This window comes from Plecotus auritus, assembly GCF_963455305.1.
Source record: "Plecotus auritus genome assembly, chromosome: 4".
Lineage (NCBI taxonomy): Eukaryota > Metazoa > Chordata > Mammalia > Chiroptera > Vespertilionidae > Plecotus > Plecotus auritus.
The window spans coordinates 90,479,090-90,502,922 of NC_137775.1; the positions used below are offsets into that span (position 1 = coordinate 90,479,090).

General features: G+C 39.3%; 1 protein-coding gene across 2 annotated transcripts in view; it reads right to left on the reverse strand.

The window, feature by feature from the left end:
• POLH (DNA polymerase eta) overlaps window positions 1–23,833 on the reverse strand; it is a 31,536-nt gene that overhangs the window by 2,148 nt on the left and 5,555 nt on the right. For both annotated transcript variants that reach the window (XM_080667096.1, XM_080667097.1), the window contains exons 3-10: window positions 23,478–23,612; window positions 20,813–21,030; window positions 11,743–11,912; window positions 9,379–9,482; window positions 7,826–7,945; window positions 6,809–6,932; window positions 6,182–6,247; window positions 1,238–1,407 (exon numbers count right to left, since the gene is read on the reverse strand). In XM_080667096.1, coding sequence (XP_080523222.1) covers window positions 1,238–1,407; window positions 6,182–6,247; window positions 6,809–6,932; window positions 7,826–7,945; window positions 9,379–9,482; window positions 11,743–11,912; window positions 20,813–21,030; window positions 23,478–23,612 — 1,107 coding nt within the window. The remainder of the gene's footprint in view (window positions 1–1,237; window positions 1,408–6,181; window positions 6,248–6,808; window positions 6,933–7,825; window positions 7,946–9,378; window positions 9,483–11,742; window positions 11,913–20,812; window positions 21,031–23,477; window positions 23,613–23,833) is intronic.

Below are 23,833 nucleotides of genomic sequence, written 5' to 3' on the forward strand. Positions count from 1 at the left end.
GATTCTGATTCTGCCCAAGAGGAAATTATTACTGCATTGATTCTCAAACTTTAGGGTGTATCAAATGAATGTAGATTCGATAGACCTGGGATAGACAGAGAATTTGCCTTTCTAACAAGTTCCTAGATGATGCTGATGTTGCTGATCTAGGACCACATCTTGAGAATGGCTGACTTGGTGAACCAAGTCACACATGTGTAAGTTGGATCCCCTGACAGCTACGTATTAACTGTTTTCATACGATACTGTTGCAGAGCTACTGTTATTCAGGGTTGGGGCCAGAAACTTTACTCGGGGTAACAAAGAGCTTCAGAAAATTTAGACTAGAAAAACTTCTTTAAAAAACCTCTCACCCATTCTGTTTTTAAAAGGGCACCACCTGACACTAACGCTGACAGGCTTTCTTTATATTTTTTTTATATTTTTATTGATTTCAGAGAGGAAGGGAGAGGGAGAGAGAGATAGAAACATCAGTGATGAGAGAGAATCATTGATCAGCTGCCTCCTGCATGCACCCTACTGGGGATTGAGCCCACAACCCGGGCATGCCCTAACAGGGACCTCCTGGTTCATAAGTTGACTCTCAACCACAGAGCCACACCAGCCAGACTGGAATACTTTTTTAAAAATATAACAGGCTGTTAAGTAGTTAAAGGATTCAACATTGAAAATAGTATCTGGACAGTAAATGAACACACTCCAATCATATATTTGGTTATTTTTCATGAATAACTAAAGTTTATTTAACATGACATTTGGTATTGTACCATGGAGCTTGTAACTGAGTTGGGATGCTAGATAGAGATTATCAATGAGTATGGGTTAGTTTCACTATCAAGGAAGATGCTTTTGAGATAGAAAAATCAAGTAGAGAAAGAAGTTCCCAAGTGTGCTGTGTTCTTGAAACTTTAATTCTGTACTCCCAAGTGCAATTGGTCATTCCCCTGACTCTTGCAAACTGATACTGGTAAGGATAGTATTGATTCACTCTGCCTCTCAAACCTACCCCTGGGAACTGGATTGTACCAAATGTAGGCAAAGAAGCTGCAGCTGAGCTGTCTTTTTGCTGGTGTTTCTACTGTGCTTCTCTCCTTTGTGCATGACTATTGCTCTCTGTAATAGGTCCTGCTAGCCAGAGTCACAACTACCCCAGCTTGAAAGTTTATATTACCCACTAATTTTAGAGCAAGACAGGGTATAAGTCTTTTCTGAAAAGATGAGCTAGAAAGAAACTCACCATTCGGTTTGGATTCCTGAAGTATTACAGTTCCTGATGACAGCAAATGCATCATGGCTCATCTTGTGAGCATCGTAGCGGGTAAGGGCACAGCAGCGGCGCAGGCTGCTGAGACGTTTGTCTCCTTGTACACGAATGCTCACAGCCAACTGGGTGGCAACCCTGTCGTTCTGTGGGTGTAAAAGGATTGAAACCAGAACTAAAGTTACCATGAGCATCTGGATTCTGTATACTGAACTGTGTGAAAGAACATTAAAAGAACCAGGGTGACAGAATGGTTTGGAAATAGTCAAGTTTAATTTAAAATTTTTTAAAAATTGTGCTATTTTGGTGTATAAGAAGAAATTAAAGAAGGTACAATTTGGATGATTATTAGGATCTAGGAAATTTTGACAGGTGATGCAAAGAGGAGAGAATAAATAAAATGGACTCTCCTGAATGGTCTTTTTATGGTGTCCATGCAGGAAGATTATAACAAGTACCCGTAGTACTATATTCTACTTTGTGGCTGAAGGAAGAACTCATAAGTAACTGTATGAATGGAAGATCCAAGCTAGGATGTCAAAATTGAGTAGTAGATTTGTTCTTTAATCTGCTATGATGCTTAATAAGAGTAGAAGTTTTCACTAGCACCTCCTTCTTATAACCCATCACTAGAAGATACAGTGTAGTGAGCCCTACCTCTAGAAAGCAAGATCATTGGTTCACTTTTCTAGTGAAAGATAAGCATCTGAACACTCCTGATGCAAAGCAAACTAAGAAACAAAAGTCAAGAGGCAGAAATATAACAAGGTAAAGGTCTATTTTTGGGACCCCCTCAAAATCAAAATATGTTGAGAAGGAATACCCCTAAGGCAAACAAGCCAAGAGTAGCAACTATTTTGGGGGTAAAAATAGAATTTTGTGTTTTTGTATACTTTGAAATACAGTTCCTATAGATTTGTATATCTTGAGAGAATACACATAGGCAATTACAAAAGGAGTCTGTTGACTAAACCATGCAAGTATAACTGAATGCCTACTTCATATAGGCAGAGATATAGGATAGAACAAAAGTCCAGGCTAACATAGATCTTTTTTTTTTTTTTTTTTTTAAGAGAAAGAGAGGAAGGGAGAGAGAGATAGAAACATTGATGATGATGAGAGAGAAACATCAACATCGATCAGCTGCCTCCTGCATGTCCCCCACTGGGAATTGAGCCCACAACCCGAGCATGTGCCCTGACTAGGAATTGAACTGGTGACCTTCTGATGCATAGGTTGACACTCAAGCACTGAGCCACACCAGCTGGGCAACCCTCATGGATCTTATCTTGTAGTAGGAGCTACAAATACTAAACAAGTAGACCTGTAATAAAAGTGACTACAAAGTGCTATAAAAAAAAAAGCAGAGTAAAGCAGAAGCAGAAGAGTGCTGGAGACTGTTGATGTAAGAGGGTAGCTAGAGAAGGCCTCTTTGAGAAGGTGAAATTTAAGCACAGACCTAAATAAACCGTGGAAGCAAATTTTAAGAATATAAGCAAAGCTTCTCCAGACTGAAGAAACAGCAAGTACAAAAGTGCTAAGGTGAGAATTTGCTTGTTGTGTTAAACAAAAGGGAAGGAAGCCAGTGGAGCAGACACTAGAGCAGAGTGAATAAGGGGGAAAGGATAGGAGATGAGGTTAGAGACATAACCAGAGACCAAATCATATCAGTCATTATAAAATAAAATAAATCCACACGAGACTTAAGTGTGAAGGGAAAACACTAGAATATCTTATTTTATTTTTAAAATATATTTTTATTGATTTCATAGAGGGAGAGAGAGAAACATCAATGATAAGAGAGAATAATTGGCCCGAACCGGTTTGGCTCAGTGGATAGAGCATCAGCCTGCGGACTGAAGGATCCCAGGTTCGATTCCGGTCAAGGGCATGTACCTTGGTTGCAGGCACATCCCCAGTAGGGGGCGTGCAGGAGGCAGCTAATCGATGTCTCTCTCATCCATGTTTCTAACTCTCTCTTCCTCTCCCTTCCTCTCTGTAAAAAATCAATAAAATATATTTAATAAAATATATTTTAAAAAGAGAGAGAGAGAATAATTGATCAGCTGCCTCCTGCACACCCCTCACTGGGGATCGAGCCTGCAACCCAGGCAAGTGCCCTTGACCAGAATCGAACCCGGGACCCTTCAGTCTGCAGGCTGACCCTCTATCCACTGAGCCAAACCAGCTAGGGCTAGAATATTTTAAAGTAAAGTGATATGATCTTCTATGTCCAGAATTCTTTTTGGGATAAAGTCCTTTTAAACTTAAAGACAGATTAATTTACAGGGATCCTTATTGCGTTGCACTGGAAAGTGGGAAGAAAGTCCCAGAGGCTTATAGAGATGAGAACGGGGCGACACCTAGTGGGCAAAGTCAAATAGGCTCACAACGCTACTGGGATCATACCCCTCTTTGTAACCTGCAAAGAACAAACATTCCCCACCATTCAGCAAAAAGGGGGCACACAGGTAGTTTTGGATAGTTTCTGACAGTATACAGTTGACTTGTAGGGCTCCCAGATGTTTCAAAAGGGAAAGGCCTATCAAACAATACCATCAGGAAAATGAAACAAATACCCAGAGAATGTAAGTTATATATCTGATGAGATTTATACCCAGAATATAAAAAGAACTCCTAAAACGCGATAGATAACCCATTTAAAAAATGGGTAAAGGCTCTCACCAGACATTTCTCCCCAAAGGATAAGAAAATGGACAATAAGGTTTTCAAGTGAAAACCACAAACTTTATACCCACTAATAAGGCTAAAAAAGATAAAAAGACAATAACAAGGATATAGAGAAATTAGGTCTCTTTTACATTGCTGGGGATGTAAAAGAGTGCAGCAACAGCTTCAAAATGCTAATCAGAGTTACCATGTGACCCAGGAATTCTAGGTATTATATAGGAGCAAGAGAAATGAAAACCAGATGTCTATACAAAAATCTGTAAATAAATGCTCATAGCAACACTATTATAATAGCCAAAAAGTAGAAACAACTCAAATATCCATTCACTGATGAATGGGTAAACAAAATGTAATATCTATACAATAGAATGTTGTTATAAAAAGGAATAAAATATTATTTTAACTTAAAGATTTCAAACCACTCACACAAGGTCACATACTATATTATTCCATTTATATGAAATGACCAGAATAGTAAGTCTATAGAGACAGAAACTTAGTGATTGCCTAGGGCTGGGGGGGTAACTGCTAATAGGTATAGGATTTCTTTTTTGGATGATGAAAATGTTCTTGAATTGATTGTGGAATAGTTGAACAACTGGAAAATACTAAAACCACTGAACTGTATACTGTAAATGGGTGAATTTTTTTAAACAAGTAAATTTTATGGTATGTAAAATATACACCAATAAAGCTGGGTTTGGTTTTTTTAGGAGAGTAGATAAAGAAAGGAATCATCGGATGTAAGGACTTTGACAACACTCTGTCTCTAAAACGGTGGGTTTTTTAAATCCTCACCCGAGGAATGAGTATATTATTCCCATTGATTTTTAGAGAGTGGAAGGGAGGGGGGTGGGAAAAGAGAGAGATGAGAGAGAGAGGGAGAGAGAGATATCAACATGAGAGAGACACATTGATTAGTTGCCTCCTGCTTGAGCCCCAACCAGGTGGCCAGGGATTGAACCTGCAACTGAGGTATGTGCCCTTGACTGGGAATCGAATTCAAGACCCTTAAGTCTGTGGGCTGATGCTCTAACCCAGCTGTGGGCAAACTACGGCCCGCGGGCCGGATCCGGCTGTTCTATCCAGTTCTCTTGCTCTCCCCTCCGATCCTTTACTTTGAATTTATATTAGTTCACACAAACACTCCATCCATGCTTTTGTTCCGGCCCTCCAGTCCAGTTTAAGAACCTATTGTGGCCCTCGAGTCAAAAAGTTTGCCCACCCCTGCAACCACTGACTCAAATCGGCCAGGGCTAAATCTGTTTTTATTGAAGGGAGAGAGAGAAACATTGATCTGTTGCCTCCCATACACACCCCGGCCAGAGATTGAACCTGAAACCTAGGTATGTGCCCTGAACAGGAATTGAACCTGCAACCTTTTGGTGTTCATGACGACACTCCAAACAACTGAATCACCCAGCCAGGGCAATTACCAGTACTTCTTTGTCAGTGCTTCTTTGTAAATTATTGGACTATGTTTAAGTCCAATAATTTACAGCCCAATCTCTAAATGTCCTGCTTAATGGCTCTGTACTCTGATGAAGATCCACTGTATATTCAGGGCTGCGGAAGTAGTGAGATAAAGAAATACACAAAGCCCTGGTCGGGTAGCTCAGTTGGTTAGAGCATCATCCCGATATACAGCAAGGTTACGGGTTCAATCCCAGTCAGGGCACATACATGAAACAACCAATGAATGCATAAATAAGAGGAACAACAAATCAATATTTCTCTCTCCCCCCTCCTCTCTAAAAATCAATAAATAAATTTTTTGAAAGTTAAAAAAAAAAGGATATACACAAAAAAGTAGAGGCAAATGGTAATGAGACAGGAATATCAGGTCTTATGTTTACAGATCCAGGCTTTTGATCATGTCGAGTTTTATGGAAGCAGGTAAAAGATTTCTTAAAAGTTCTTAGCTGGGCCCTAATTGGTTTGGTTCAGTGGATGGAGCGTCAGCCTGCGGACTGAAGGGTCCCAGGTTCAATTCCGGTCAAGGGCATGTACCTTGGTTGTGGGCACATCCCCAGTCGGGGGTGTGCAGGAGGCAGCTGATCAATGTTTCTAACTCTCTATTCCTCTCCCTCTCTGTAAAAAATCAATTTTAAAAAAAAGTTCTTAGCTGGTATCTTTTTGTATCTTTGTTTCTACTCCATAAGGTAAGATATTTAAACTGGTATATTAAATCCCAAAGCTCACCCCAGGAATAAAGAAAGAAAATCTTACATCATTTCGGTCCTTTGTTAGTCTCTCCTCTAGTTCCTGGGCTAATTGCAAAAGCCACCATTGTACCTAAAAAGAGTATTGATATTTTAATCTTTCATTTTGAAATTGTAGTTTATTATAGAACTAGATGGTAGATTTGTTAAGCTCTCCCCCAAATGGAAGTGTACAAGACAGTTTTCCCTATAACCAAGGGACCAACAGGTCATAGGAAAAAAAAAAAGATACAAACTTAAGGCACAATATCATAGGCCTCCCAAGTTTTCACCTACTATTTTATTTCTTTTCAGGAGGAAAACAATGAAAAAATAATAAATCATATTAAAACTAGTCAATTTTCAACACACACAAAAGAACTCTATTTACTTCATACTTTACAGCATAAAGTTTCCATCTAACTTGTTAAACCTTCTGCAGTACCCAAACCTAACCCCTGTGAAAGAGGCAATGTTCTGCCAAGAATGCCAGCCTAAAAAGGGGTTGCTGTCATAGCAGCACATGTTGGGCAGCTTGATTGCTCTACATGTGGAATTGACATCAAGATTTTGGGAGCATAATGTGTTGGTAGATGGGCAGCTGGTGATCGTTGGTTCTGGCACCCACAAAGGAAAAAAAAAAAAGCCTGCCTACCTGTTCCCGAGTAGCCAGAGCTGTCTTTCCTGGGAAGTTCTTGCTGCAGCCAATGGTTTTGGGTAGTTGCCTGGGTTTAACCGGATCATGTTCGATCCCACGACACATGGCATATAGCCAAGATCTAATAAAACCAGCCAAAAAGTTTAAGGTGAAAACAAATTATTATTATTATTAAAGCAAAACAAAATACCTATATTATACTATCCTTTTATCACCTTCATGAAAAGGGAAACGTTTGTCCAAAATTAAGTATACCTTACCTCTGACAGAATCCTTGCCCTTTCCAATGAATTCCAGTGCAATATATTGCCAAAGAGAGGAATGCTGGTTACGCTTTTCAAAACCAAGTCATTATTTGTAATTTTGGAAAAGTGCCAAGCAAGCCACTGATTTATATCCCCAAGTTTTTTGGTACTTACTAAGCCTAAATACAAAGATTTTAAGTGAATATCAGCATCTTAGCATACATAGATGATGTACTTGTATACACTGAGTGGCCAGATTATTATGATCTCTGAACACATAATAATCTGGCCACTCAGTGTATATATATATTAGAGGCCCGGTGCATGAATTCGTGCATGGGTGGGGTCTGGCCAGCCTGGCAAGGGGGAGGGGACATGGGCGGTTGGCCGGCCTGCCTGCTGGTCGAACTCCTGGTCAAGGGGACAATTTGCATATTAGCCTTTTATTATATAGGATATACACTGAGTGGCCAGATTATTATGCGTTCAGAGATCATAATAATCTGGCCACTCACTGTATATCTAAGCTTCAAAGTAACAGTTCCTATCAACCTATTTAGATACATGAAAAAAACTAGACTGACAGACCATAGTTATCGAATTTTTTTCATAGTTATCTAATATTTTAAAGCAAAATGACCAATGAAATTACCTCAAGGAGCAAATGCTAACCTAAAGATAGGCCTAGACTTTACTAAAGCCTTTGGTCTATATTTGAATTTAGTATTCCCATAAGAGTTATGATTGAAAACTATTAGGAATCACTTACCCATTCTTCTCTCCAAAATGACTCTGGAGCTGGGACTCAGTGAACTGGGTCAGTTCACCCATGTATTCTATCCCCAGGATTTCAATGACAGAGGCCCCGAGTTTCCCTCCAAGACTACGACTAACAAAAAAGACAAAGAATTCACAGGTCACATCCTAAATATCTATTTAGCAGCAAAGACATTTTGCTTATGTAAGGAGCTCTCCAGAAGATTCAGGAAAAATGAGAGCACATACAGGTCCTATAGAATATTGATATCTAGTATAAGACTAGATGATTCTGGGAATTCAGATACTCTGGGAGTTAGGACCTGGGAAGATTAACAATAGCAAAAATAAAAGGTTAAAGTCATTAATTCGTCATTAAGCCAATCATAGAAAACTTTCAATTGTATAGAATCTATTGTCCCATTTTGGGATTAAAATTAACCTAAAGAGAGGCCTAGACATTACTAAATGCAGCCCCCCAACAAATCCTTAAGCTAAAAGCTTTTATACTTAAGAATAAAGTGAAAAATCATCAGCCTGGCCTTAGAGGCTTCCTATAATATGTCTTCAAATGATCTTTTCAGTCCTGTTTCCATCACTTCTCCTCCTTAATATGGTCCAGCTAAACTAGTTTATGTCCCAGTTCACTAAAAATACCTCATACTTTTCCCTCTTGATGTTCAAATGTTGTCCAAATCGCTATTGCTCTATTCTCATCTGACTCGCCAAATTATGCCAAATCCCATGCCTCTTTCATAAATCCTTCTGAGACTACTCTTCTATGAGCTTTCATAACTCCCTGTACAATTCATTTAGCAATTACATACACTCTCATGATAACACTTTCACAGTTGCTTTGAACTGTCCTATCTTGTCCCTTCAACAATATTATAAACCCTTGTCAAGGACACACAATTGGTAGGCACAACCTAGATATTCATTTTGTTTGGATTCTTTCATGCCTAGGTTTGGGAGCAATTCATAGCCCGGAATACCTTGATATGATATTAGAAGAAGTAAAACTCGTATTTATTTTGTTATTTAGTAACAGATTTGAATAAAAAGTCTAGAGGGAAGTTAAACATACATCTAAAAATCAGTTCATTTTTGAAAATTCAGTATTAAGTATCTTCCACAGATAATCCAGAATTGAAATTTTGTTAAGAAAAAAAGTCCGGCCCTGACCGATATGGGTCAGTGGATAGAGCCTCGGCCTGCGGACTGAAAGGTCCCGGGTTCGATTCCGGTCAAGGGCATGTACCTTGGTTGCGGGCACATCCCCAGTGGGAGGGGTGCAGGAGGCAGCTGATCGATGTTTCTCTCTCATCGATGTTTCTAACTCTCTATCCCTCTCCCTTCCTCTCTGTAAAAAATCAATAAAATATATTTTAAAAAAAGAAAAAAAGTCCGTCTGTTTTTCAAAATTTTCTGTGTTGTCTCCCTCCCACCTCCCTAGTACCTATTTTCCATGACTCCAATTCTTCTTAAGGAACAGAAGAAACTACAGCCAGAGGAATGCCTTCAGATGTCTCTGAGTGAAATTTAAGGTGCCCCCCCAATACTTACATTTTGTTAATCGGCATGTGGCTGAAGAGTTGTGGGACTGACCCATGTGAGACCAGGGTCTGGCGGTTGGGCTTGTGTAGTCCACAGGCCAGTTTTGCCAGGACCTGGAGGATGGAAAGTGTAAAAACTTCATTGCTGTCAACACCCTCACAGAAAGCTGGTGAATATTAACATACACATACACATGCAGGCACAGCTAAGGGCTGCAACTAATGGTGTCCACATTAAAAACAAAACCAGAAACTCAACATCTCTAAACATTGGTTGGGCACAACACCCTTAGTGGAAAATATGACCCACCATCATTATCCGCATAGTTTTTTCCAGATCTTCCATTATAGGTTTTTCTTTAGTCATTTTCCCACCCCCGTTCTCCCACTTTAAGAGGGTAAAAAGCAAAGAAGCTGCAGAAGAAACTTAGGATGCATTTTTTAACGTGTCCATATGAAAATGCTGAAACAAACTTGTTTTACCCATTTATTTACATTTCTTTTTTTAAAAATATGTTTTAGAGAGAGGGGAAGGGAGAGGGAGAGATAGAAACGTTGATGAGAGAGAAGCCTCCTCAATCAGCTGTCTCCTGCACGTCCCCCACAGGGGATCGAACCGGCAGCCTCTTGGTTCCTGGGTTAATGCTCAACCGCTGAGCTACACAAAATGGTTAGTCCATTTTGAGTCCTGGATTTAATACATATTGCATACATAATTTTGTATTTCTCATAATGATTGGGCTCAGAATCATCCTCCAAGAGTAAACATCTTATACTATACACAAAACTTTAAAATGAAACAAATTTAAATCCTTGAGAACTCTTTCAAAGAATAAGATACTTCAGTGGTACCATTTCACAACTTAAATTGCTGGGGAAAGTATAAAATGATTCTTTAAATTTATTGGAAAGATTCTCTGGAACTTTTACTGGACAATACTTAGTCTGGTTTAAATTATTACATTGGGACTTTTGTTTTCTTTTCCTCCACCCAAACAGAAAAACAAACAAACAAAACAAAAACACCCAAACTCTTCTGGGGAGTTTGTCAACTTCCCTCTTATTGGAGTGAGTGGGGGAGAAGGTAGTAACCAGTACTCAGCCACTGCCCAATTATTGAGCCTAGTCAAAAAGGGATGAACATCCCAGGCCCTCACTGAACTGTAATCAGAAAATCAGTTACTCTGCCCCTGGATTGAAAGTGCCCATAGCCCATAAATCAAAATAGTGTTCAAATTAATAAAACTTTACTATTTCATTTCTCTTATTAGGAAAGGGGGAATAGGCAAAGCATAAAACACCTAGATCACTCCACATAAGAAATGAGATACTATAATAAGCCCTGGCCAGTGTGGCTCAGTTGGCTGGGTGTCGGCCATACACTGAAAGGTTGTTGGTTCAATTCCCGGTCAGGGCACATGCCCAGGTTTTGGTCTCAATTCCCAGTAGGGGATGTACAGAAGGCAGCCCATCAATGTTCTGGTCTCACCTTGATGTTTCTCTTTCTCTCTCCCTTCCTCTCTCTCTAAAAATCAATTTAAAAATTTAAAAAAAGAAACTTAAAAATCAGATAATACTGGAATATTCAGGAAATAAAAAGAAAATAGATAGATTCAAAGATTAGCCTTCTCCTTTATAGATAGTTCAGTCATTAAGGAAATACTTTGGATGCAACTATATAAATAAGCATTTTCTGCAAATTTTTCAGCTTGCTTCTTTTTTTAAACTAATTTTTAAAAATTATTATTTTTTATTGATTTCAGAGAGGAAGGGAGAGGGAGAGAGAGACAGAAACATCAATGATGAGAGAGAACCATTGATCAGCTGCCTCCCGCACACCACCCACTGGGGATGGAGCCCGCAACCCGGGCATGTGCCCTTGACTGGAATCAAACCTGGGACCCTTCAGTCCTCAGGCTGATGCTCTATCCACTGAGCCAAACCAGCCAGGGCTCAGCTTGCTTCTTAAGAAAGTACATGTTCAATGTGATTCTCATGTTAAAGAATTACTTAGGCTTTTATTTAGTCCTCAACATGAATTTTAAATAGAAACCCAGCCAGGCTGGAGTGGGTCAGTGGTTTGAGTGCCAGTTCGATTCCCAGTCAGGGCACATGCCCAAGTTGCCAGTTTGATCCCCAGTAGGGGGCAGCAGGAGGCAGCTGATCAATGATTCTCTTTCATCATTGATGTTTATCTCTCTTCCTCTTCCTTCTTCTCTGAAATCAATAAAAATATTTTAAATAAATACATAAATAAACAGAAACCCGTTGCAAAGTATATATGTAATGACTTAAATGCCCCACTCATATCTATCTGTGCTGTATTTAAGGACAGGATCTATGTTTCTCTTTGAAATCTGCTATTAGCCTTCACCTTATTGTGTGAGATTCCAGCTGAACACTGAAACCCAGTCTGCCTCTCAATGGCTGCTCTCATTTCCTCCACAATCACTGCTCCCACGGTGAGCTGTAGGTCTGGAGAGGTGGTGTTATCAAACTGAAGGGAATCAAGCCATTGTGATAAGCCTTGTTTTCGCATCTCCTCTGAAAAAGTTGAGAGGTAACATTTAGAATTTTTTTTAAAATCAGAATTTTATTTGTGTTATCTAATGCAGAAATGCTTCAATTTCAGGTACTTTAGCTATATGTAGGTTTTCACAGAAATGGCAGCCATTTGAGAAGTCTGGTACTTACAAGAGAGATCAATCCTATATAATAAAGAGGTAATATGCAAATTGACCATCATTCCAACACACAAGATGGCCACCCCCATGTGGACACAAGATGGCCGCCACAAAATAGCCAGCAGGGGAGGGCAGTTGTGGGTGATCAGGCCAGTAGGGGAGGGCAGTTGGGAAGGACCAGGCCTGCAAGGGAGGGCAGTTAGGGGTTACTGGGCCGGCAGAGGAGGGCAGTTGGGAGTGACCAGGCCTGCAGGGGAGGGCAGATGGGGGCGACCAGGCCTGTAGGGGAGGACAGTTGGGAGTGACCAGGCCTGCAGGGGAGGGCAGTTGGGGGGAACCAGGCCAGCAGGGGAGGGCAGTTAGGGGTGACCAGGCCTACAAGGGAGGGCCGTTGGGAGCGACCAGGCCTGCAGGGGAGGGCAGTTTGGGGAGACCAGGCTGGCAAGGGAGGGAAGTTAGGGGTGACCGGGCCAGCAGGGAAGGGCAGTTAGGGGCAATCAGGCTGGCAGGGGAGCAGTTAGGCGTCGATCAGGCTGGCAGGGGAGTGGTTAGGGGGTGATCAAGCTGGCAGGCAAAAGCGGTTAGGGGCAATCAGGCAGGCAGGCAGGTGAGTGGTTGGGAGACAGCAGTCCTGGATTGTGAGAGGGCAGTCAGACATCCCTCAAGGGGTCCCAGATTGGAGAGGGTGCAGGCTGAGGGACACCCCCTCCCCCCGTGCACAAATTTTGTGCACCGGGCCTCTAGTTTCTAATAAAAGTTTAAAAAACAAATAATTTTGTTTTTTTCTTTTATTCCTCATTATTTAATTATTTAGTTAAAGCCTACTTCAAAATATTTCACATATCCATCTTAACTCACCCTATTTTATTCAGGTTTTCTTTATTCATGCCTTCTACACAGTCCCCACAAATTAAACATTCTCAAATACCAATGTTATCAATCTTATCTGCCTGTTCAAAATTGTCATTGGCTCTCTCACACCTACAAAATAAAGTATCGACTCTATAAATTGGCACTGACAACCATCTGCCTTTTTCTTTCTTTCTTAGTTTCTTTCTTTCTTTCTTTCTTTCTTTCTTTCTTTCTTTCTTTCTTTTTCTTTCTTTCTTTTTGTATTGTTACTCCTTACCTGAGAATATTTTTTCCATTGATTTTTAGAGAGAGTGGAAGGGAGGTCAGGAGGGGATGAGAGAGAGAGAGAGAAACATAGATGTGAGAGAGACATTGGTTGGCTGCCTCCCCCATGCACCCTACCCAGGGCTAGGGATGGAACCTGCAATCCAGGTATGTGCCCTTGACTGGGAATTGAACCCTCTAACCATTGAGCAACACCAGCAGGGCCCTTCTGCCTTTTTATTTATTTATTTTAAAATATATTTTTGCCCTAACCGGTTTGGCTCAGTGGACAGGCCTGCAGACTCAAGGGTCCCAGGTTCGATTCTGGTCAAGGGCATGTACCTTGGTTGCGGGCACATGCCCAGTGGGGGGTGTGCAGGAGGCAGCTGATCGATGTTTCTCTCTCATCGATGTTTCTAACTCTATCCCTCTCCCTTCCTCTCTGTAAAAATCAATAAAATATATTTTTAAAAAAATAAAAAATATATATTTTTTTATTGATTTCAGAGAGAGAGATGGAAACATCAATGATGAGAATCATTGATCGGCTGCCTCCTGCATGCCCCCGACTGGGGATCAGGCCCACAACCTGGGCATGTGCCCTTGACCGGAACCAAACCCTTCAGTCCACAGGCCTATGCTCTATCCACTGAGCCAAACTGGCTAGGGCCCACCTGCCCTTTAAATTTATCTTCCACTAATCCCAAATTTGTTATATCCTTATAATTTCCTGAACATGCCATGTTTCTACCTCAAGACACTATCTCCTTACTCTTCTTACTCCTTAACTCTGTTCTCCCCTTTGCTTAAATAAATCTTATCTGTACTTCAGGGCTTATCTCAAGTCTTATCATGAGATCCTCTTCAACTATTCTAGCTAACTTTGGGGTGTCCCATTAAAGTCAAGTATAGCATAATTGATAAAAGAACATATTCCACAGTCAGGACCGATTCAAATATTGGCTTCACAACTTACAATGTGACTTTGAGCAAGTTATATAATTCTCTAAGCTTTAGTTTTGTTGTCTATAAAAGATGAGTACTGTACTTTATAGGACTATATACTGTACCCCATAGAACACTAAGTACAACATCCAACCATTTATTAGTATTTAGTAATAGCTTTGTGAAACAATGTAACTTATTGAAATTGTGGGGATTTCTGGACTCCTTTTCTTTTTTTAAAATATATTTTTATTGATTTCAGAGAGGAAGGGAGAGGGAGAGAGAGATGGAAACATCAATGATGAGAGAGAGTCACTGATTGGCTGCCTCCTACACACATCCCAGTAGGGATTGAGCCAGCAACCCGGGCACGTGCCCTGACTGGGAATCAAACCGTGACCTCCTGGTTCATGGTCAATGCTCAACCACTGAGCCATGCCGGTCAGGCTGGACTCTTAATTAGTAGAGGTAAGTTTTCTCTGCTTTAGATTTCTTCATTATTGCTCTCCTGGATTAGGTAATGTTACAATCCTCTGTTACTCTATATCCATGTCAATTGAACAGGACCACAGAAGATAAACAGCATTCCTTTGTTTTCTTCTTTTCTTTAGTCAGTAAGAAAAATATGTAAAAATTTTTGTTTTTTTCTTTGATATGCTGAGGTATAAGGAGAAAATTCAGGCAGTTTTTGCTGAAAAAATACCCACTAAGGTGAGAAAACTTTCCTTTTCCTATTGGGTACCTTTGTGGAAAATAATTGATCAAAAAATGAGGGGACCTATTTGTGTACTTTCTATTCTGCACCATTTATCTGTAAGCCTAGCCATGGGGCCTTCTCATCTGATACCAATACCACATTGCTCTAGTTACTGTAAATTTATAACTAAATCTTAAAGTCAGATAGTATAAGCCTTCCATTTAGTTCTTTTTCAAGGTTGTTTGGCTATTCCTCATCCTCTGTATTTCCACACACATTTAAAAAATATTTTTATTGATTTCAGAGAGGAAGGGAGAGAGAAACATCAATGAGAGAGAATCATTGATCAGTTGCCTCCTGCCCGCCCCCTACTAGGGGTTGAACCCGCAACCTGGGCATGTGCCTTTGACTGGAATTAAATCTGGGACCCTTCAGTCCGTAGGCTGACGCTCTATCCACTAGCCAAACCAGCTAGGGCTCCATACAAATTTTAGAATCAATTTGTCAATTTCTATAAAATCTAACAGGGATTTTGTAAGGGAATGCAATAAATCTGTAGGCCAATTTGGGGAGACGAACTCGATAACATTTAGTCTTTTGATCAATGAGCATAATATGTTCCTCTCCATTGATTTCATTGTCTTTAATTTCTCAGTGATGTTTTTTTTAATATGTTTTTTTATCGATTTTAGAGAGAGGAAGGGTGAGGGAGAGAGACAGAAACATCAATAATGAGAGAATCATTGATTGGCTGCCTCCTGCACACCCCACAGTGGGGATCGAGCCCACAACCCGGGCATGTGCCCTGAGCAGGAATCGAACTGTGACATCCTGGTTCATAGGTTGACTCTCAGTGATGTTTTTACTGACCTAGTTTTTCACATGTATTATTAACATTATCTCTGATAATTTCATGATTTTAATGCTATTGCCAATAATATTGCTTTTAAAATGTCAATTTCTCATTTTAAAATTTTAGTATATAGAAATGCAATTGATTTTTAGATTGACCTTTCCCCTGTAACCTTTCTAATCTCACTTTTTCTAGTTTTTGGGTTTTTTTTTGTGTGTTTTTTTTTTTTTGTGGTGGTGGTATTTTGTGGTGGTGGTAGATTTTTTTAGGGTTTTCTATAAGCATGGTAATGTCACCTGCAAAGAAAGTTTACTTTTTCCTTCTATTTCCTCTTCTGTCCTGAATGGACCATCTTGTACTTCCAGTACAATGTTGAATAGAACAGGCATATGAGTGAGCATTGCTGACTTGTGCCAAAACTTCAGGGCTAGACTGATAAACCTCTAACTAGACTCCACAACTCCAGGGACCATAACTACAAAAGAGAAATAAATCCCTTGGAAAGCTGATTAGTGCTTTCCAAGCTCCATCAGGCTGTTGGCAAAATTTATCATTTTGCAGCTTGTAGGATTGAGGCCCCTGTTTTCTTTTTCTTTTTTTTTTTTTTTAATATATTTTATTGATTTTTAACAGAGAGGAAGAGAGAAGGATAGAGAGTCAGAAACATCGATGAGAGAGAAACATCGATCAGCTGCCCCCTGTGCACTCCCCACTGGGTATGTGCCTGCAACCAAGGTACATGCCCTTGGCCGGAATCGAACCCGGGACCCTTGAGTCCGCAGGCCGATGCTCTATCCACTGAGCCAAACCGGTTAGGGCGAGGCCCCTGTTTTCTTGCTGGCTGTCAGCAGAGGGCAGCAATCAGAGCCTAGCCATGGGGCCTTCTCCAAAGGCCCTCTCATAACATGGCAGCTTACTTCTTCAAAGTGAGCAAGGACTCTTAACTTCCAAAACTTTTACCTTTGACAGTTTATTTATGATAGTTTATATTAATACATCACTGTTTCATGTCATATGCATTCAGAAGCTATTTAATATGTGTTTAGAAAGAAATGAATTAAGAGCAAGCAAAGGGAGGAAAGAACAAATGAGTTCCTTAGTGAACACAAACTAGTTACAAAATGGCCCTAAAGGGAAATTTTTCACTCTGGCCATTTTTTAGTACTACTTTTAAGTAATCCTACTACTTAAACTTTCCACATATAACTATTTCAGAAACAGGAAATACAAAGTTGCAAATGCAGCATGCTTAGCAGGACTGCTAACTTTGAACCCATTAAGAATCAGGATGGTAAAGGTTATATGCACTTAGATCAGCTAATTTCTGTTATCAGTTTTTTGTTGTACACATCAGATGAAGACGCAGGAATGTGACATGCAATCATAAGCCATTCACTAGACATTGCAATATTCTGAACTCTATAAATATCACTGCATCTGAAAGCTTAATATTTAAATTGGCCACATTAAAGCAACAGATACCTCACACTTCTTTATAAACACTGTCATTGAAATATATATATATATATATATATATATATATATATATATATATATATTATTGATTTCAGAAAGGAAAGGAAAGAGAGACAGAAGCATCAGTGATGAGAGAGAATCATTGATGTGATATACACACCCAGCCGGTATGGTTCAGTGATTGAACATCGACCTATCAACCAGGAGGTCATAGTTGGATTCCCCGTCAGAGCACATGCCCCAGTAGGCGATGTGCAGGTGGCAGCAGATCAATGATTCTCTCTCATCACTGACATTTCTATCTCTCTCTTCCTCCCCCTTCCTCTCTCTGAAATAAAAAAACATATTTTTTAAAAGAATGTGATACACAAAGCTAAGACCAAAGGCAACCTTCCTTATTATGATCATTACATTGCTGACTCTGGTTCTAGAATAATAAAGAAATCATGCTGCCTCCTGCACACCCCACACTGGGGACTGAGCCTGCAACCCCAGCATGTGCCCTGACCGGGAATTGAACCATGACCTCCTGGTTCATAGGTTGACACTCAAACCACTGAACCACGCTGGTTGGGCAACACTGGCATTTTAAATAAAAATGTATCCAGATAAGAAAGATAAGTCTAGAAAAAAAAGGAGCATGTCCATTTGAGTGAATATTTGACTACCGACAAAGGTATGTTCCATCATCAGCCAGAGGGCTGCTCAACGAGTTTTAGCCAAAAACCAATGTAATTTATAGTAACAGTTCTTATTCTGAGGTGTGTGGGTTTCAGAGGATCTGTGAATCTCCTGAAAACTGCACACTAAATTGTCTGTTGTGTATATTTGTGTTTTTCTCAGACAAGCAAGGGTCCATAGCTTTCAACAGATTTTCAAAAGGGTATGCAGCCCTCGAAACAAAACAAAAAAACATAAAGAACCAATGATTTAAAGCATTATAAAAGAAATTTCAAATGTTTATTTAAAAAATAGCCAAAACCGGTTTGGCTCAGTGGATAGAGCGTCGGCCTGCGGACTGAAAGGTCCCGGGTTCGATTCCGGTTAAGGGCATGTAACTTGGTTGCGGGCACATCCCCAGTGGGGGGTGTGCAGGAGGCAGCTGATCGATGTTTCTCTCTCATCGATGTTTCTGACTATCCTTCTTCCTTCCTCTCTGTAAAAAATCAATAAAATATATTTAAAAAAATAAATAAATAAAATAAAAAAATAAAAAATAAGCTACACAATAAAATGTGATATACACACCCAGCCGGTATGGTTCAGTGATTGAACATCGACCTATCAACCAGGAGGTCATAATTGGATTCCCTGTCAGAGCACATGCCCCAGTAGGCGATGTGCAGGTGGCAGCAGATCAATGATTCTCTCTCATCACTGACATTTCTATCTCTCTCTTCCTCCCCCTTCCTCTCTCTGAAATAAAAAACGTATTTTTTAAAAGAATGTGATACACAAAGCTAAGACCAAAGGCAACCTTCCTTATTATGATCATTACATTGCTGACTCTGGTTCTAGAATAATAAAGAAATCATGCCCTAGCCGGTTTGGCTCAGTGGATAGAGTATCCACAGACTGAAGGGTCCTAGGTTCGATTTCTGTCAAGGGCATGTATCTCAGTTGTAGGCTTGACCTGGCCCTGATCTGGGTATGTGCGGGAGGCAACCAATTGATGGTTTTCTCTCACATCAATGTTTCTGTCTGTCTCTCCCCTTCCTTTCCACTCTCTCTAAAATTCAATGGAAAAATATCCTTGGGTGAGGATTAACAAACAAAAAAGAAATCATGACATGTTTCATCGTCAAATGGTTATGTACCACAACTTAGCCTCTTTTAACTGGCACAATCTTATGGTCCACTGTATTTTCCCTATAGAACTAAAGGATGTGCAGACTCCAGCTTGATAAACTCTCCTATATCAGGATCAGAGAATAAAGTAATTTCTCAATGGTTATTCCCACAGGCTTCCTTAAATATTTCTATTACCCTTCAGCACAACATGTTAAAGGCATATCTTATTATAAAACATGAAACCCATGGCAAATTCACCACTATAATTAGAAATAAGCTAAACTCTCTTGGAGGTTTTTCTGGAGAAATCTGTATTATTTCTACAATAACAGATTGCCTTATTTTTACCCCCAAGAAGTTAATTTGCTACATTTGTATCCAGACAGTTTCTTTTGACAAATGTCCAATATTTAAAGTGTGTGTTTTTTAGTGAAAGAGCTCTTCTGAATAAGAACAATGTTACAAAATAATAGTTCTAAAAGTACATGTTACAAATGAAGGGGAGAATAGATACACTGTTTTGAATATAGCCTTGATCAACAGTACTAGAAAATGTCTATGAAAAATGTCTGAACACCCTGTTGAAAAGCTTCTAGATACAGAAAGAATTATTTTCTCTGGGAGATCCCACAGAATTCCCTTTTCATAATATTTGATTAAAAATGTTAAGACCCAGATTCTCTTAGGTCTGGTATTTAGAACCACCATAATCTAATATTACCACAAAAGCAAATATTTTATTGCCCTAATTTTATTCTAGTCTAAGAAAATATTTTTAACCACCAAGTACATTTTCTTTTTAAAGCATTTCATGCAAATTATAAATTTTTGCCAGGTAGATAACCTGGGTTGCAGCCTAGATCCCCAGAAGGGGGTGTGCAGGAGGCAGCCAATGATGCTTCTCTCTCATCGATGTTTCTATCTTTCTATCCCTCTCCCTTTCTCTCTAAAAACACACAGCTATACAAGATAGAGCTCTAAAATCAACCATTTTCTTAATTTTGAAAGAAAATTAAGAAAAAGAATGAGGCCCGGCTGGCATGGCTAAGTGGTTGAGCATTGACCTATGTACCAGGAGGTCACAGGTCCGATTCCCGGTCAGGGCACATGCCCGGGTTGCAGGCTCGATCCCCAGTGGGGGGTGTGCAGGAGGTAACCGATCCATGGTTCTCTCTTACCATGGATGTTTCTATCTCTCCCTCTCCCTTCCTCTCTGAAATCAATAAAAAAAAATTAAAAAAGAGAAAGAATGAGCTCTATAAATACAATACTATACTGTAATTAAAAAGCAAAAATGTAAAAAGCACATACACAAAGCAACATTGTATAATTATAAAGACATATACATACTTAAGAAGATATGCCAAATACTGATATATTGGTAGGTGCAAAAGGGTATATGAGGTCAGAAGGGAGTGGGAGAAATCACAATGAAGAGAAAAAGAAGTAAAATAAAATGAGAGAGGCCTTTGCATAGCTCATTGACATTGTGCTATGAACTGATTAGAAATTTTGAGTGATTCAACTCGCAGTACTTGAGGTCTCCCTTAAAAAAAAATTCACCCTTCTTTTGATAAAGAAACCAAGTTACAATAATATAAATTAACTTGCAAAATGATGGAAGTGCTCAGTCAGACTTCTATGGATATAACTTTAACTTGCCCTAGTCATATCTGAAGAGAAACTTGATTTCATACAGATTCCAAGCTTTTAAACATCCATATACCTGGAAAGATAAGAGAATTTGTATATCCTTCTACGTGAGTCCTTGTGATTCATTCAGGTTGTAGTTTAAGTTTCAATCAATCCAGGAAGTATCAGTATGACCAAGCAAAGCAGGTTCCAAAGGCAGGAAGCAGAAGCAAATGATGCTATGAAGTACCTTTCTGAACTGTCCCTTCTGCTGTTGTAAAGCCTTGGGGCAACCCTTCAATGTAGGTCGTTGGCAACAAGTCTGCTGAGATAGGCTGACCTTGTAGCTTTTGTAGTCTCTCTCGTACAGCACTGGTCAGGTCTACATAAGCTTCATCAATGCTGGCACGTTCAATCACAGCAAAATGAGACATTACCTCCATGACTTCCACACTGGCTTCCCGGTACCTAAGAAGTATAAGGATTGTACATGTAGAAAATAAATGGAGGCAACATTGAGACTGTGGGCCCCATACCCCCCTCATAATAGAATAATAATATACATAATCAGGATAAGAGCTTCTTAAAGAGAAGACTGGCTTGTCAGAGACTAGATAGTAACCCAATTAATAAGGCAGAAGATGGTCAATAGCAAAAGCAAGGAAAAAGAACCATGGAAGCAAATATTTGTAGTGCAACTCTAGCACACCAAGGTAGAAAGCATCTAGACCATGAACATATCTGTGTAACAAGTATCTCTCTAAAGAGGAAAGAAATGCTTCAAACTAGTTTAACTAGAAAATATTTTACTATGATCATCTACTATTCCTTTTGTTATTTTCAATACCACATAGTATTCTGCTTCGATTTTTGTCTTCAAATAAGAGGTAACTTATAGGGAACACTGCACTGATTAGTGAACCCAAGTATCTTGTCTTTCTCAGGTTAGTATTTTTATTTACAAACTAGCAAAGCGACATGTGGATTTTATTTTATTTTTTTTTTAGTATATATTATTGATTTTTTTAAATATATTTTATTGATTTCTTACAGAGAGGAGAGGATAGATAATTAGAAACATCGATGAGAGAGAAACATCGATCAGCTGCCTCCTGCACACCTCCCACTGGGGATGTGCCTGCAACCCAGGTACATGCCCTTAACCGGAATCGAACCCGGGACCCTTCAGTCTGCAGGCCGATGCTTTATCCACTGAGCCAAACCGGTCAGGGCTAGATTTTATATTTCAGTTTGATTAACATGTGAGCTGGTTATCGCTACAGACACACACACACACACACACACACAACCAATAAAGTCTAAGCACTTCTGAATATACTAACATTCAAATTATCAAGTTGAAGATAAGCTCCTAGAATGTAGTAATGTGTCTGGACAGGCAGACATCCTCTGCTAGGGGATACCAATCTCACCATATACTGTCTATTCAAATCCTAACAAGCAGCTTTTCTGGCTAATGTAGCTAGTTTTCTAGGCAATATGTGGATGTTTTCTTTGCTTTGGACTTGCTATGGAATTTAAATAAGTTCTTTGTTCCAGTTGAACCTATTTTATTTATCATAAAAATGAAAATATTTGCACTTCACCAAGACATCTATCAAAATTGGTATAATTATTGTTCTAAAACATTCTCAAATGAAAGAATTAGAGAAAGACAGTTTTTTTTCTTTCAGTCATTATTTGGGCTGGAGAGAGGATAGTCAGACCGCAAATAAAAAAGAGAGCTCCACGCCAACCCATGAATCAGGAGACCATGGTTCTCTTCCTGGTCAGGGCACATATCTTAATAATTCTCTGGCCTATAAATTCTCTCCTAAATTTTCTAAAACTGCCTTTGCTCAAAAAGTTTAAAGTTGGTGGAATGTGACTTTTTAAAATCACGCTCTGAAGTCAACTATATTTCTGGGAAATTACATTATGTCCATTAGCTAAATTAATTCTAATTTAGGGTTAAAGTATTAAGCTCCAGTCAAATCTATCTTTTCTGGCGATAACTTCAATGTGTGGTTGGCTATGACACTCTACCTTTAGACTTCCAATTCATAGGTGAATTCAGGAATATCTCAAGTCCCAAGTCAAAGCATGATCCCTACACATCATACCACACAGTACAGTGTAGTGTGAGAATGTGGATACTGAAAGAGAAAAAAATTCCGTCTTCTACTTTTTAGCTGTATGAACTTATTTAATGTCTCTAAACTTCTTTTCCTGTGTGTGTGTGGGAGGGTGTGTGTATGGGGGGAGAGCACTACTAAAACATATCACATAGCAATGTGAGATTTAAGAGACATTGCTTATGGAGAGCTTAACCTGGTGCCTGGCATATGACATATGCTCAATGCATACTATTAGGATTATTATAATGGCTTGGGCTTATACCTAACTCTAACTTGGCTATGCTTATACATGTCTCCCATTCCAAGGCTAACCTTCTGAAATTTGGGAAGAGACAGCTCAGTTCAAAAGCAGAGAAGGTAATCTCCTTTGAGTCTGTTTAATTCTGGCAAATAATTCTAGATATTGCACTAGAATGTCAGTTTGACTAAGTCTTCTCTGGAAAAACTCTTAGTTTCACAGTCAATTTAATTACTTCAAACACTTCAGACTTGGCCTGAGAACATATAATTTGATGTTAAGTTTTAAGTATAACAACACATTTTTAAATAAGAAACTGAAAGGGTATCAAGGCAGTAATTATTATAGGTTATAATGACTGAACTGTTCCTGAAATACAGTATCAGAATCTATTTTTATTTCACATAGAAAAGTTGGCTGACCAAAGATAACTTTTTCAGATGTTATTTACACAAAACAAATTTGAAAAATCAGTTCCTAGCCTCATGGAGTAATATTTCCAACCCTTCCACCCCCCTCAAATAATCTTTCCTTCTTACTTGGTGAGGTTAGCTTTCCCACGGGACTCACGAACTTGTGCCAGTAGAAGATCTGGGCATAACTTCTTAGCATCATCTGCCCACATGTTTCTGGTGACTCCAAATGCACGAGCTTCATAACTCACTGCAATTATTCTAAGGTTACCAAAAGAAAGGAATAGAAAGATATTACCTGACACAGGCACAAATAATTAAAATTTATCATGAATATGCTATACATATAACAGTAGAAACCTTTTGGCCACAGATGCCACTATTTGATTTCAAACACAGCAGTTCAGACATCTCAAAAATACCTAGCACAGTGCTATGCATTGCATTCTTACAGATTAGAACAGTAGTTGACAGTTACAACA